General features: G+C 31.4%; 2 protein-coding genes across 2 annotated transcripts; both read left to right on the top strand.

Annotated features, from left to right (window-relative positions):
• Positions 1 to 800: 800 nt before the first annotated feature.
• On the top strand, positions 801 to 7,432 carry LOTGIDRAFT_215712 (hypothetical protein; the record flags this gene model as incomplete). Its single annotated transcript, XM_009056822.1, has 17 exons — positions 801 to 943; positions 1,171 to 1,309; positions 1,510 to 1,599; positions 1,892 to 2,027; positions 2,329 to 2,435; positions 2,778 to 2,889; positions 3,026 to 3,132; positions 3,472 to 3,609; positions 3,959 to 4,176; positions 4,406 to 4,491; positions 4,649 to 4,743; positions 4,984 to 5,106; positions 5,269 to 5,354; positions 5,684 to 5,904; positions 6,154 to 6,378; positions 6,825 to 6,933; positions 7,204 to 7,432. The coding sequence occupies exons 1-17, from the start codon at positions 846 to 848 to the stop codon at positions 7,430 to 7,432; spliced, it is 2,319 nt and encodes a 772-aa protein (XP_009055070.1). The 5' UTR covers positions 801 to 845.
• A 3,493-nt stretch (positions 7,433 to 10,925) lies between these two features.
• On the top strand, positions 10,926 to 14,588 carry LOTGIDRAFT_161432 (hypothetical protein; the record flags this gene model as incomplete). The annotated part of the gene is made up of 2 exons (XM_009056821.1): positions 10,926 to 11,000; positions 13,608 to 14,588. The coding sequence occupies 2 exons, from the start codon at positions 10,926 to 10,928 to the stop codon at positions 14,586 to 14,588; spliced, it is 1,056 nt and encodes a 351-aa protein (XP_009055069.1).
• Positions 14,589 to 15,061: the final 473 nt, after the last annotated feature.

Raw genomic sequence — 15,061 nt, 5'->3', positions numbered from 1 at the left:
ATAGGAATAGACAGTGAAATTTCTAGTTTGAGGTATATTTGAAAAGATTATTTGTTTTTTTTTGCATTTTAGTACTTCTGAAGACTATTAAAGCACAATGAAGACCGAAATCAATCCCCGAAAATGACAACTGTTCTCCTTTAAAGCATATATGTCAAAATTTGATTCCATATTTTTTTTCAGATTCAGTCATAGCCGCAGAAGCCGTGGACGCTCAGTCCAGTACAAGTTCAAGTTCCACAAATGGCAAATATAATCTACGTCGCCGTCAAACTATTGACATTCTTACCAAAGACTCCTTTTCTTCCAGTCCAAATATTCCTGTCAAAAAACGACGAAAATCATCCAGTGTAAATCCAGCACTGATACCTACAGGTGAGAAAATCCATTTCATTATGCATTGTAGAGGGTAGGCTGAGTAGTGTTCAAATCCCTACTGAATTTTCATTTAAGATTACAAATTTAAAGATGGCATATTATTCTCATAGTGAATCTATTCACTCAATGCGTATTTGGCGAAAAATGAACTTTTTTTTTTAAATTTCTTGTGAATTATTTTATTAAGTATATATTTATACTGAAATGGTAGCTGTGAGACTGGCTATTAGTTTATTTAAGTTTATTAAGAATTTTACCAAAACTTATTTTGGGCCGTATTTTATTGAAAATATTTACCTTATATGAGTAAGCTCTGATATTGGTATCAGCCCAAAAAGACACTTTATCATGAATAATTAGATATCCGCTAATGGTTGCTAGTTTTATTAAGTAAGCTTATTTTTCTTGTTTACTTTTCAGGAAATATCGGGGCGAAATATTTGCAAGAAGATTTACCTGATGAAGTTATGTTAAAAATATTCTCCTATTTATTAGAATGTGATTTATGTCGAGTCTCTGAAGTTTGTCATAGATTTCACTCCATAGTCAATGATGAGGAACTATGGTAGGTTTTATTAAAACAATATATATGAGAAAATGCAAAAGAAACTAAAAGCACAACACAAATACTTAGTCCACTTTTTGAGTAGTTTAAGTAGTACAAAATGTTTCTTCTATAGTTCCTATTATTATTTATCCTACAGTACATTCTATAGTGTTTATAGTTGAAACTGTCCACAAATATCTTGACATGTCCATCTTATCCATGTAATGTACCCTTACCATTTGCAGGAAACCACTGTACAGAGATGTATTTGAATATGATTTACCCTTGATATTACGTGATACAGAACCTAAATGTTATGATTTTATACCTCTCTCTGATCTGGGAAAATATGACAATCCATGGAAAGAAAGCTTCCGACAGCTGGTAAGTGATGCTTACACTAACATATGAAGTTGTCAAACTAAAGAACATATGTATATGATATCTCCAAAGAGAATGTCTAATTTATGAGTTTGGGTACTCTATTGAGTTGATGCTGACTGATAATCTGAGTCATAGTAATATGAGTTGATATAGCTCAAATATTCTTGCAATATGATCAGTGTTATATATGTATTTTTTAGTATCGTAATGTAAACGTCCATGTCCGACATGGTTATAATATGGGAAACAACCAAATAACAAAAAAACGACACAAAGGCAGAAATGTTGTGGTAAGTGGTGAATTTGATGTTACTATGAGTTAAGAAAATGCTTTTATCAGTGAAAGTGATGCAAGGGTAAAATGTCTTGACTTGACTCCATGCTGAAGTTTCACATTAAAGATCCCTTGACAGTTCTTAATCCAAAATATAAGTCAAATTAATGTGGGAAGTAGGCCATTCAATTATGTTACAATGTGTATACATCCATGCATCCCTAGCTCCCATTCATTCATTCATCAACCATTCATCAATCACCCATCTATCCATTCCTCCAGCTAATATTTTTCTATTATAATTCCAGTATTTTGATACAATAGAAGATGCACTACAGTATGTTGATAGTCTAATGGCGTATGATCCAGTGATATTTGTCCACAGTGGAGTATATCAGGGCGAGGTTCTGTCTATTGACACTTCTGTTACTATCATTGGAGCTGGTGAGTATAGTTCTTAATCTATTCACCTGTGCTCTTTTCAATCTGAAAACTGCCATTGTGCCAAGCACAGTTCTCTTTGCTTAGTTTATCAATTTTGATTTGGTTACTTGGTTTAGAGCTAATACAAAATGCATTTATAGTAGTAAAAGAAGACCGGCATTTCCATGTTTTGGAACTACTTGTAACATTGATGTAACTGCTTTTTGTGATGATCTTCAATGTCATGACATGAGATTTTAATTTCATAATATGTAAGAAATAAATAAATATTGTATATAATTAATTAATTAATTAATTACAGCCCCTGGTAATGTTCGAGATCATGTTATTATTGAGCGAGACAGCAAATCTACTGTAGTCTTTATATCAGGCTCCAATTCAGCTTACCTAGGTTATGTTACTTTAAAGGTAAGTACTCTTGGTATGTCTGGGCCACAAAAATTGGATGTTGCATAGTTCTTGTTGAAAGGAGCTCTTTTCTTAAAAACCATTCTACTGTCTGCATTAGATCAAGTAGATGCAGGAAAGTAGAACGTATAACTTATTTCATTTATTCAAAGACCAATCCAATCAGATGACAGTAGTAATAAAATATTTGATAAACTGGCCTAATGGACAGGACAATTCTTCACTCTCTTATTGTTAATTTAAATTGCTTTCATTCTTCATATATATATTATGAGATAGTGATTCCCTCTTGTTGTTTATTACCACAATAATTTCAGATGTACATTTTTATTCTTTTTATAGTTTTCACCAGACATCACGTCGTGTGTGCCCCATCACCATCATTATGCACTCGAGATTACTGACCATTCTTCACCAGTCATTCAACATTGTCGTATTAAAAGTACATCAGTTGGTAGGTCTTAGTTAGTTTATCTCATTAAGATTTCAATGGTATAATTTCAAAAGATTTGCCAAGTATTTAGTTGTCCTTTCCTAAAACATCAAATTGCAACATGTACCTATTTTAACCTTGTTTTGTGTATTTTCAGTGGGAGCTGCAGTATGTGTGTCAGGATCTGGGGCTGACCCTACCATTAAAAATTGTTTAATAAAAGATTGTGAGAATGTAGGATTATACGTGACAGACTACGCAACTGTAAGTTTCATCCCTTTTGTCTTTTTTTTTTACCTCTATGTATGGGATATTTGATTGGTGGCAATAGATGCTATAGGAGCCCAGATTGACCTATAATCCCTTTTGTTTTTTATTAATAGAAAGTGTGTGAGAGCCACACAACTTTGTTTAACAGCCTAAATTCCAGATATACCTATATAACATTTGTCTTCTCCAGCCTGAACACTTCACTTATATAATCAGCCTTTTCAGACATTGTTTTGAAAATTGAAATAGTTTGATAGAAGCTGTACAAAGTTTTGAATTTGTCCAAGTTTTGAATATTGTAATATCAACTAATGATCTGAAAATGTATTACAGGGAGTATATGAAGACAATGAAATCAGTGGTAATGCTCTAGCTGGTATCTGGGTTAAAAATCATGCCACACCCATCATGAGACGCAATCATATTCACCATGGCAGAGATGTTGGTGTTTTTACTTTTGAAAATGGCATGGTAAGTAGCATACAAATTTGAATCTGTGATTGATGGAATAGTTTTGTGATCTTGTATAGGAATTTAAGTGTACATATTGTCATTAATTTAAGAGGTTTTCTTATAAATTTATTTGTATCGGGGACTCTTATCATTAATTTGCACAATTCCAATTTTCAATCAGGCTTCTGTGCTTCCTGCAATTCCATTAAAAGTAAGTGTTTGATTTTTTCACTAATCGCATAGTATCCTTATATGACATAAACCCCTTCCTTGATACACATAATTTTTTTTTAGAAGACCTCATTACAATCCATTTAAGTCTAGAAGAAATTTCATGTACTTTGATTTATTGGATTTTATTTTTTAGGGTTATTTTGATTCATGTGATATCCACAATAATAGAATAGCTGGTTTTGAAGTAAAGGCTGGAGCCAATCCAACAGTTGTTTGTTGTGAAATACATCATGGTCAGACTGGTGGTATTTACGTACATGAAAATGGCCGTGGACAATTTATTGGAAATAAAATACACTCTAATAATTTTGCTGGAGTGTGGATTACGTCCAATAGTGATCCCACAATAAGGTACGTTCAGTTGTCTAAGTTACTTTTCTCAAAAGATTATAACAGGGTTTTTTGAATGGAGTGGAATGCTCCAAAAAAAGAGATTTCTGTTAATTTTTATCCATTGGTGATAGACAAAACTTTAAACACTGGATTGTCAATCCATGCACTAAATTTTCAGCATATATTTGTATTTGATAAATGCCAAATCAGCAGCCTGGTTTCAAAGAGTTTTATGTAATAATTACAGGAAAAATGAGATTTATAATGGCCACCAAGGAGGAGTGTATATATTTGGTGATGGTAGAGGTTTGATAGAACACAATAACATTCATGGTAAGTTGTCAACCTTCTCTCTAAATCAATGTATTTGTCACCTACTGTCAATTGATATTAGAATAAACATTAATATTACAGCAATGACTTTAATAGCAACTTATGTTTTATGTAGAGAGATATATGTGTTGTTAATGTCCAGTATTTATTATTATAGGTAATGCACTAGCTGGTATACAGATACGAACTAACAGTAATCCTATAGTCAGACACAATAAAATACATCATGGTGAACATGGGGGCATTTATCTTGTAAGTTTTATTTAATTTATTCATAATGGATGATAAAGATTAGATAATCTGCATTGTTTTTAGAAGATTGATATATCTTTTACCATTTGTGAGTAAATCATTAGAAAATTTATTTTGTTTGATAATTTAAATGGTTGACTCATAATTGTATGAAATTGTGATCAATTTTCATTGATCTTTCTACCATTTTTTGACGCAATAATTGAATCATTTGAATGTCTGAATGTTTTTGTATTTCAGCATGAGAAGGGTCAAGGGTTAATAGAAGAAAATGAAATTTATGCGAACACCCTGGCAGGGGTTTGGATTACAACTGGTAGTACACCTGTTTTACGTCGTAATAGAATACACAGTGGAAAACAGGTTTGTTATTATTGTATTCTTGTGTATTTGACAAGAGCTCATCTCATGATACAGATTTGTGCTTGAGATACACAAACCTCATCAGTAGAGCTAGAATCTGAAATGTGGGGTCACATCATAAGTGAAACTATCATAAAGTATAATATTTAATCCATGTTCTAGGTTGGTGTATATTTTTATGATAATGGACATGGTGTTTTAGAAGATAATGATATTTTTAATCATCTTTATTCTGGAGTTCAAATCAGGTCAGTTCCCTCTCTCAACTATTGACTGACACTCAGTATAATGTAATGTAGTGTTCCTTCAACTCCAGAAAAACCTTGAAATATTACATCATTACAATTTTCTATCCCTCTCTTTGAATTCAAGGAATAGTTAACCACTTGTCTTAAATAGTGCAAATGGCATTCTTGATGCACACTAGAAAGCCTCTTTTGATTAGATTTTATTAAAATGACTCTAAGAACAGTTTATGTTTTCAACTTTAATTTATTATTTAATGTTAGTAAGATTGTGTTTTTGGAAAGAGAGTTATCCAGAAATTAACTTTATATTATGTTTTTGAAATTTTCAGGACTGAAAGTAACCCATTGATTAGAAGGAATAAGATATGGGGTGGACAGAATGGAGGTATATTGATCTATAACAGTGGACTGGGCATGATTGAAAATAACGAGATATTTGACAACGCTATGGCAGGAATCTGGATTAAAATGCATAGTAACCCTGTTTTACGTCATAATAAGATACACGATGGGCGCGATGGTGGAATCTGCATATTTAATGAAGGCAAAGGTAAGTAACTCTTTTTCATCTTTGCAGAAAATTCAAATTTGACATTGTGACAGTGAGTACTTGTAAATACAAGAGTTCAATCATGCCATAGGCAAATTATCCCTCATTGCACACTACATGGTGTTGCCTGTCTTCATAAGGTGCAGAAAAGGAGGACTTTAAACTCTTCATTTCATTTTTCATTCCATCTTAAAAGCATCATTAGTTAAGTTAAATTTATGGCATTAGATTAGAAATTTCTATTTACAGGTATATTAGAAGAAAATGAAATATTCCGTAATGCCCAGGCAGGTGTGTTGATAAGTACAGAAAGTCATCCAATATTACGACGGAATAGAATCTACGATGGTCTAGCTGCGGGGGTAGAAATCACAAACAATGCTACAGCAACACTTGAGGCCAATAAAATATTTAATAATAGATTTGGAGGTTTATGTCTGGCCAGTGGAGTTAAACCTACTTTTGAAGGAAGGGGTGAGTTTTTAAAATTCTTACTCATAATCTGTAGAATTTTATGTTATAAATGAAACTTTAAGACCTTATAAATGACTGTAAGATTTCTTGAGAAATTGGAGTTTCTATTTTACAGTGCTTTTCTAAAATGACTTAAAAATTTGTGCTGTTAAATTCTTAAGTCTTATTTGAATTTTCTCAAATTTGAATTTAAATCTTGCTTGTACAATTGATTTAGATTTCCTGGACTTTGTGGACTTTCTCCAAATGGCATGCTGTCGAGTCGTGTGGCATCATTTGTTCTGTAAGGGATACCTATGCCTTATTGTCAATACTAATAAGTGCCACTTACAACTGTCATATTCAATAAACTTTTTAGACTTTAATATTGTTGGTCTGTATAGTATTAACTGGTTATAAATTATAAGCGAAAATATCTTATTTTTAATTGGTGTTTTTTTATTTAGAAAATGTGATAACTGGAAATCATAATATGGTAGAGAAAGCTGTTTCTACAGGTCAATGTTTATATAGAATATCTAGCTATACCAGTTTCCCCATGCATGATTTCTATAGGTAAGATTTACTCCTTGTATGTTGGATCTTATACAAATCTAATCAAGAAAATCTCGTCTATGACAAGCCTTTTTGACAAAATAATGTTGATTTGGAAACTTGATTTAGTTGTTTTCCAGACAAATTTACATTCAAAAGATTTGGGATTTTAAAAATAATTCCACTCCATTATTTGTCTGTAAAAAGTACCAGATATCTGGTCTATTGTCATAGTTTGAAATGGAATGTGAAAAAATTCTTATTTTCATCTAATTTTTATGTAAATTTCAGATGTAAAACGTGTCACACGACAGAAAGAAACGCCATTTGTTATAACTGTATTAAACGTTGCCATGGTGGCCACGAAGTTGAATTCATACGCCACGACCGGTTCTTTTGTGATTGCGGTGCTGGAACGCTAAATAACAATTGCCAATTACAAGGAGAACCTACACAGGATACTGACACTTTATATGATTCAGCTGCACCTATGGAGTCCCATACCTTACAAGTCAATTGACCTTATCACCCATATTTGTGTTGGAATATCTACCTTATCTTAGTGTTGTGTGTTCATCTCATGGTAGGCGTGGATGTTAATGTGTCAATCCAAGATGATTGGCAGGTGTTGGTCAGTGTTGTGATTTTGTTTTACACTAATCAGATGTTTGTGGGAGAAGTTATAAGAACTGGAGCAGAAATTTTTTTTGCGGTAGTTCATTGATGTGAATGTGAATTTGGAACAAGAAATTTTGTTCTAGAATGAAAGAATTCTTGAACTAATTTTAAGTCAAAGCAAACACTTTTTATCCCATTTTGTATTGTTTTAGTCAATAAGTCATTCTACTATGTCAATGCCCTGAATGACTGAAAGCATGGTTATTGTGAATGTGTATGATGATATAATAATTGTATAACCAAAGACAATGGAACTGTTTTATGACGTGGCATTATGGTAGAGTTTGTCCAACTGTAAAATCTCACTTGTGGAATATTCAAAATTTTCACAAATTTGGGCGTAACTTTTAGACTAAAACTGAACCCTATAATGTATTGTTAACATATATTTTTTACAAGACTAGAAATTCAGTTTTTTAATCAATTTACAAAGATATTAAAGTAGTGAAGTAATACACAAAAGCACTTATGTTGCATGTTTATGACTCAAAATGATTTGCCTTTTATTTTTGTCGCCAAAATTTTTTGTGAATTCATTTTTATTAGCCTTTAAAAGGTTTACTTATCTTCCTTAATGCACCTAATTTTATGTATTTTTTATGTAATTTGTATTTTGTCTACTATTCCAAAGACTTGAATCTTGGGCGTGATGCCTGAAAATTCTCAACTTGCGATTCTTGTATCTACATGTAGTTAACTTTTGCTGCCAACACATGTTCCTGATAAAAATCCTCATCAGGAAAACTCCTTTTAGAAATGGAGCTCAACATTCCAATATATTATTTTAGGTATATTAAGCTATTGAGCTAAACTGCCTTGGTAATTGCAGTTTTCCATTTTGATAATTGCAAGAAACCTGATTGGTTGAAATTATTGCTGAAAAAGATCAGCCAATAAGAACTCTTGAATTTATATTGTTAGAATTATTGTAAGTTGAGATGTTTCTGCCAAGACCCTAGTTTAAGAACAGAATTATCTGAATATTACAGAATATACTACACAATTAAACAACTCTGGTATCAGTCCAAACTCTCAGTCTTAGATATAAATCTAAAGCTCAAAGCTGATATGGAATATGTAAAATGCAGAGTCTTTGGTAAAGGTCCTGATGAGACCACACATGGAATTTCTGGCATTCCAAATGATGGGAATATAATCAAAGATAAGTTTTGGTTGACACTAGTTGTAAGTTTAGATTATTGTAGTATATTCTAGTAAGAGTTCAGTTATGTTTCGTGCCTTGGTTAAACAAAGTAATATCTATCTATCTCTATATATCTTTGTTTTAGTTAGAAATTCTCTATATTATATTTATTTTATTTAATTTTGTTGTTGTACATTTTCTTCATATCTTTACTCAAACTATTTGACATGTATGAGTTTTAGATTGTTTCAAATGTCAAAATAATTCATATACATTAAGGGGTTCACTTTTATACTTCTTAAACATATGTTTATGGAGGCACATTAAATTTGATTAAAATATGTAACTTTACAAAGCATAACATAAATGCCAAAGTTCAAACAAATCATATTTTAATCTTAATTTTGTCCTACAGACTTAAATCAAAGACAGACACTGTGAAACTCTATTCAAACATGACTGATAAATCAAACACAGTGAAATATACTCCAATATTCATAGATAAAATAATTATTCAGTTGACAGTTTGTTATTTCTACCATGTTTTAAACAAAATAATTTATATTTCAGTTTTAACTTTTCTACCTTGCTGGTCAAACTTGTATCTATCAATTTTTTACCACAGTGATTTTTGCATGCTTTTTGATTTAAAAGTTACTATTTGTGTGTCTAAAATGTAGATACAGAAAGGTCAAAGGTTAAACACATTTAGACTACAAGCAAGCTTTTCTAGATCTGGGTCATGTTCATCGAAAAAAAAAATTGCAGATGTAATTTCTAAAAGTAGAATCAATTTTCATCAAATGAATTTCATGAAAGATGCCTGATACATTTCTGGCAATTTGCTTGTCAAATTATCCTCAAAATTTTATCACAGAAATTTTTGAGAACCAGTCCAAGGTCTGACAATATTCCCAGACACCCTGCCAAATAATTTGATACTGTTTTTATCATCACTGATTGTTTTTGTTGACATTTTTAAACTACCACATTTCTTCACAAATATAGATAAAAATCAAAAAATACTAATCAGCTATTGTGAAAATTTATAATTTTTTTGAAATTTTTTGATTAACTATTTTCTAATGGCAGACAACCTGTTGTAGATATTGATGCACTTTGATATTTTATGGATTTTTTTTGTTATCAATCAATTGTTTAAGTTAAAGGGATATAGTCATCTAATTATTATTTTTTACAACCAGTTTATTTTAGCTTATCACTTTTCAGAAACATAATCCAACATTTGGTTGTTCCACAATGAGGCAAAACTGTTTTTTTTCTAAATCTGAAAAGCGATAAAGTTAGCTAAAATCATGCTTAAGGTAGCCAAGCAAATATTTAGATGACTAGACCCCTCTTAGCTCAAGTAAATTAAGAGAAATGTGCGCACATGTTAATAAGTATCATTAATGCTGTTATCTTTGACCTACTATAAATTAAAGCCTGTGCATACTAGTGCATAAAGGGATTCAAAACATGAGCAGTTCACTTTGTTTAGAGGTAATTTAAGTAATGAACGCACTGGCTTGGTTTGCTATGTTTTAATCATTATTTATCTTACTTGGGAAGAAAATGGACTGCTCTACCAAATTACACAAAAATACCTTTCCTCGACCATACTATTATAATTCTCCTGTTCAAATGTTACGTGATGTTTTTTTATGGGAAGTATGGTAATTTGTTGATTGTTGACAGTTTGTTGTTTGTTGATTGGTCAGTTTTAATTCTCTGGGTGTTTGTTTTTATATCAGACTCGATTCTATACCTTCATTATTAACAGTTGGTTAAACTTTTTTCTAGATTTTCAAAAAGTATTTGCAGTCTTGTCAAAATGTACACTGTATGGCATATACATTATCCCATTGAAGGTGCCAAAAGTAAGACTCAATACTCCATTTATTTCATTTCATTCAAAAATTGAATCTAAAAATTGGTCTTCAAGAAAAGAAATTGTATGACAGAACAGTGACAGTTTACATGTCTCCATAAATATACTTTTTGAAAAGCTGATTAACAAGATTGACAAGCTATGCAACCATATTGTAAAGTTTTGTCTTAAAGGGTTTCTAAAAGTTATGCTGTTTTTTTGTGTGTATCAGAAACACTAAAGCTTCTTTTTGCACCTTTCTGTTTTCTGTCCAGCTGTTACTCTAATTCCATGAATACTTGATCCAATTAGGACCTCACAATGGCACATTTCATTCTTGTAGAAAGTCAGAATCGTGCTATAGAAGCTACAATTGATCATGATACACATACAAAGGTTAGAAAACCTTGATTCCCTTTAATGATATCATTGTTTTATACTGAATTTCTGGTAGTGATATCTTGTGATACCTAGTGACAGGTACTTACATGAAATTATACTGTTTGTAACTGGGTATTCAGATAGTGATTTTAATATTGTGTTACAAAATGTTTGAGTGATTTCATATATAAAACTTCTACAATTACATCTTCTTTGTTTCTTTTGATATAGTGTTTGTATGTTTCAACAGCTCAAAGTGTAAAGTGATACATGGAGATATGATTTTACATTGTTTTCTTACTCATATTGTTTGTAATTACCACAATTAAATGATATCTTAAGTGAATATGAAGTCAACATGCTTAAGGAAATCTTGGATTTGTTGTTATATTATTATCAATAGATTCTGACAAAATAATCAATATAATTCATATATTTTCTGAAATATGAATAGTATAATGTGCATGTACCTCACAGTAACTGTTTCCTATCTTTCGTCGTCTGCCATTTTGTACAGTAATCTCACTCTTCTACACAAAATAATGGGAATGTTTGAGTTATTTGTTAAAGTTAAATCAAGGTATTTTTTATACATGTAATGACTTTACACTGATATAGCAAACTGCTTATTTTGGAAGCAGTAACCTAGAGCAGTTGAACTTATATCACCCTTCACCCTTATATTCGTTAAGTTTTTAAAAAGTGGCATTAGCTGTTATGTCAGTAAGAAGTTAAGTAATTATGTAATATCTCATCAGTTCAGATATTGTAGTTATAGATGGTTGAATTTTGGTTTAAATGAAAAAAAAACTATTTGTATAATTGTTAAATATGAGTGCTACCATTCTAAAAATAAAATTTGTTTTAAGTCTGAGCTATTGTTGTGGAAGCCAAGAATTGGATTATTTTGAAGAGTTTTTATAAAGTAGCTGGTGCTACTCATATCTTTCATTTTGATCTCACTTGTTTGAAATTTCCAATTAATCATTCATTCATTTTGACACTCCAAAGGTATTTTCAATGAGCCCATTTCTCACTTTTACCGTATCAAAAATATTGATATGTTAACATCATGCCTTAAATTTGGACAATTCTTTTTTTATGGATCCTTAATAAAGATCTTGGTTTTTATGAAATGACAGCTGAATTTCAGATATATTCATTTCCCTTTACAGAATTAAAATCTGACACAACATGTCCCATACTACACCCTTAATATGACATTTTTCTCCAGTCAGAATGTTTTGAGATTTCAAAACCTTTTACTGGGATAGAGAAATTTAGTATTGTCTCCACTTTTTAAAATTCTCTTATCCCTTAAAGGTAGTTTTCAGCTAGTTGACATCTGTCATTAACCAAGTACTAGTTGAAGCACACTTCAACTCATTAGTGATAAGCTTAATGGCCTGTATGTCCTTAATAAATGTATATTGATATTGTTATCTTGTAAAAAGTATCCTGATAAAATTAACTAGTGATAACTGAATTATTCTATCTTAATTTCTAGAACATATCGTAATCTTATCAGTTGGTTTGGAGGTGCTTTTTATTTGTTGTAGATAGACTTTACATGCCAAGTTGTTTTGATAGCACGCCTGCTATTTAGGTTCACAGGTAAGGCAACTTCCATGTTCAATCTCAAAATTAGATAAATTTGGTGGATTTTGAAGGAAGTTAATTTTTCTCCTATGCACTGATGCATTGTCCTACTCACCTTTTCCTCATGGCACCTGGCATGGCACTGTGTTGCTTTTATGGTGGAAAAAAGGTGATATTGACATAAAATGTCATCTATACCATTTACTATCACCTTTGCCCTCCAATTTATGAAATAATTTTTGGATTCTTTAATCTATATCTCTCACCGAAATTCATCATAGTATCAACTATTAGAACATTAGGTTTTAGGCAAGGGTTGAGTCCTACTTGAACTTGTGCTTTTAGTCTAGTCAGAAATGCAACAATTAGTAATTTACTTGAGTGAAAAACACACATAGGCATACATATTTCTTTCATTCCATTTGATATTTCTGAGCAATATTTATTGCTAAAAGGTATAGTCTTGGGCCATAACACCCTACACTTGGTGAACATGAAATTTCCATCTTATGACCATATTAAATTAAATTGGTCTCATTTTGGAGTTATCTCCCTTTATCATTTTATGGACAGTGTAAAGTAAAAGTAGAATTATACAACAACGTCTGTTAAACAAGCGTTATGTAAAAAGATTTCACTAATATAGGCATAGTACTTAGCACTAGTGGGAGAGCAAACTGTGAGTGTCAGAGATTATTGACCAAATGTTTTTATTTGTTATTCGTCAAAAGAGATTCCAGTTGCCCACCAAAAACAACACCTCTGACTCAGACGTGCTGTTAGTGTTTATTATTGCATTAGTCTTTTGTCAGTTTTTTGAGAAACTTGACAATGTGTTTATGGTATCTCAGAAGCATTTTCAACCAGCCTCATTTCATCATTTTGCCCTGACAAAATAGTTCAAGTTTTAATATTTGTTTACACAATAAAAAAAAAATAAATGAGTGGAGAGCGTTGTGATGAGAATGTAAATTTACATACAGTTTAGATCTCCTTATAATTTTCCTTTTTTCAGATCTTTAGGTATCAAAAAAGATGCTAGAAAAGTTTACAGAGGCCGAAAATGAGGTGGGAGATAGTGGAGAAGAAATTAAACCCTCCAAAAATTTTGATATGGACAAATTTGACAGGGGAAGGAAGTTCATGCAGATTCATATTCCAACAATTTCCCTCGGAATGTTCACTTCTTTGGTTTGTGGACTTAGTGTTCGAAATCTACTAGAACCTTTGATATATACTGGCAACTCAGACACACCCCAGAAAGCTTTTAGACGATATGAAAGTACTTTTGTTCAAGTTTGTCGATGGTGTTTTGGAAATATTTGGGATCCTGATGACCTTGGGTATAAGTCAATAAAACTCGTTCGAAATATGCACAACAGTGTTAGAAAATCAATGATGGAACATGAAGCGAAAAATGAAAATTTGAGTTATATTCAAACAGAAACTAAATCGAAAGTAACAATGCGTATATCACAATATGAGATGTCTTTAGTTCAAGCTGGTTTTTTTGGGCCAGTCATTCTGAATCCACTCAAATTTGGCATTAAATGTTCCGAGACAGAGATGGATGATTTTGTGTATTTTTGGTATGGAGTTGGATATGCTCTGGGTATAAAGGACCAGAATAATATCTGTTTAAATGGATATAAGGAAGCTCGACAAATCTGTCTTGAAATCTCTGATGAAATTGTAATACCTGCTTTAAAAAATCGGCCGAAAGATTTTGAGAAAATGGCTAAAGTATTAACAGAGGGTTCGAACATACCTTTTGGTTTTCCTTTTAATAATTTTTTCAGTGTTGAGTCTATTGTGGCTATTGGATTTTATGGAATTGGTGAGAAGTTGCCATGGTTATCTATTGGAGATTACGTGAGATTTTATATTCTACGCTTTGTAATCTGGATGATTTTTTTGTTTCCTATATATGAGCGTTTCCTAAGTAAAATGATAAGAAAAATATACTGGGAAAGTCCAACAATAAATAGAAAATATAAATTATGATATTAAGGTGGACAGTTTCAGCCTGAATTTAGAAATTTCTGAGAAAGAAGTGTGACTCTAAAAAATGGAAATGTAAAATAATTTATATTTTTATCAATGCAAGTGCATTCTAAGACTTTCAGTTCTGTTTAAACTTGTGAAAATTGAAGAGTTGTCTAGCCTTAAAATCAGTTTTAGTTATCCACAATTTTTTTCAGAATAACAATCTGATGTCGGACACATGGAAGAGCATATCCAACATCCATACTGAGTATGTTTACTCTATATTTGAACATAGTTTAATTTATTCTTATTCTACTCTAATACAAAGTGATATGTTCATGTTCAAAAATTTAAACAAACATCCCTTAATGTGCAGTATATTTTGTGACCTGATGTTATTTATTTATTGCGTTCAAGTGTTCATTATTTTAGAAATAAATTTATTTGTTGTTGTGTCTGTTGTTTTAACAAAAATTTCATTCATATTTTGC

This window comes from Lottia gigantea, assembly GCF_000327385.1.
Source record: "Lottia gigantea unplaced genomic scaffold LOTGIsca_29, whole genome shotgun sequence".
NCBI classification, from domain to species: Eukaryota; Metazoa; Mollusca; class Gastropoda; family Lottiidae; genus Lottia; species Lottia gigantea.
The sequence above is the reverse complement of the archived record's forward strand: the minus strand, read 5'-3'. Positions and strand labels throughout refer to the sequence as shown.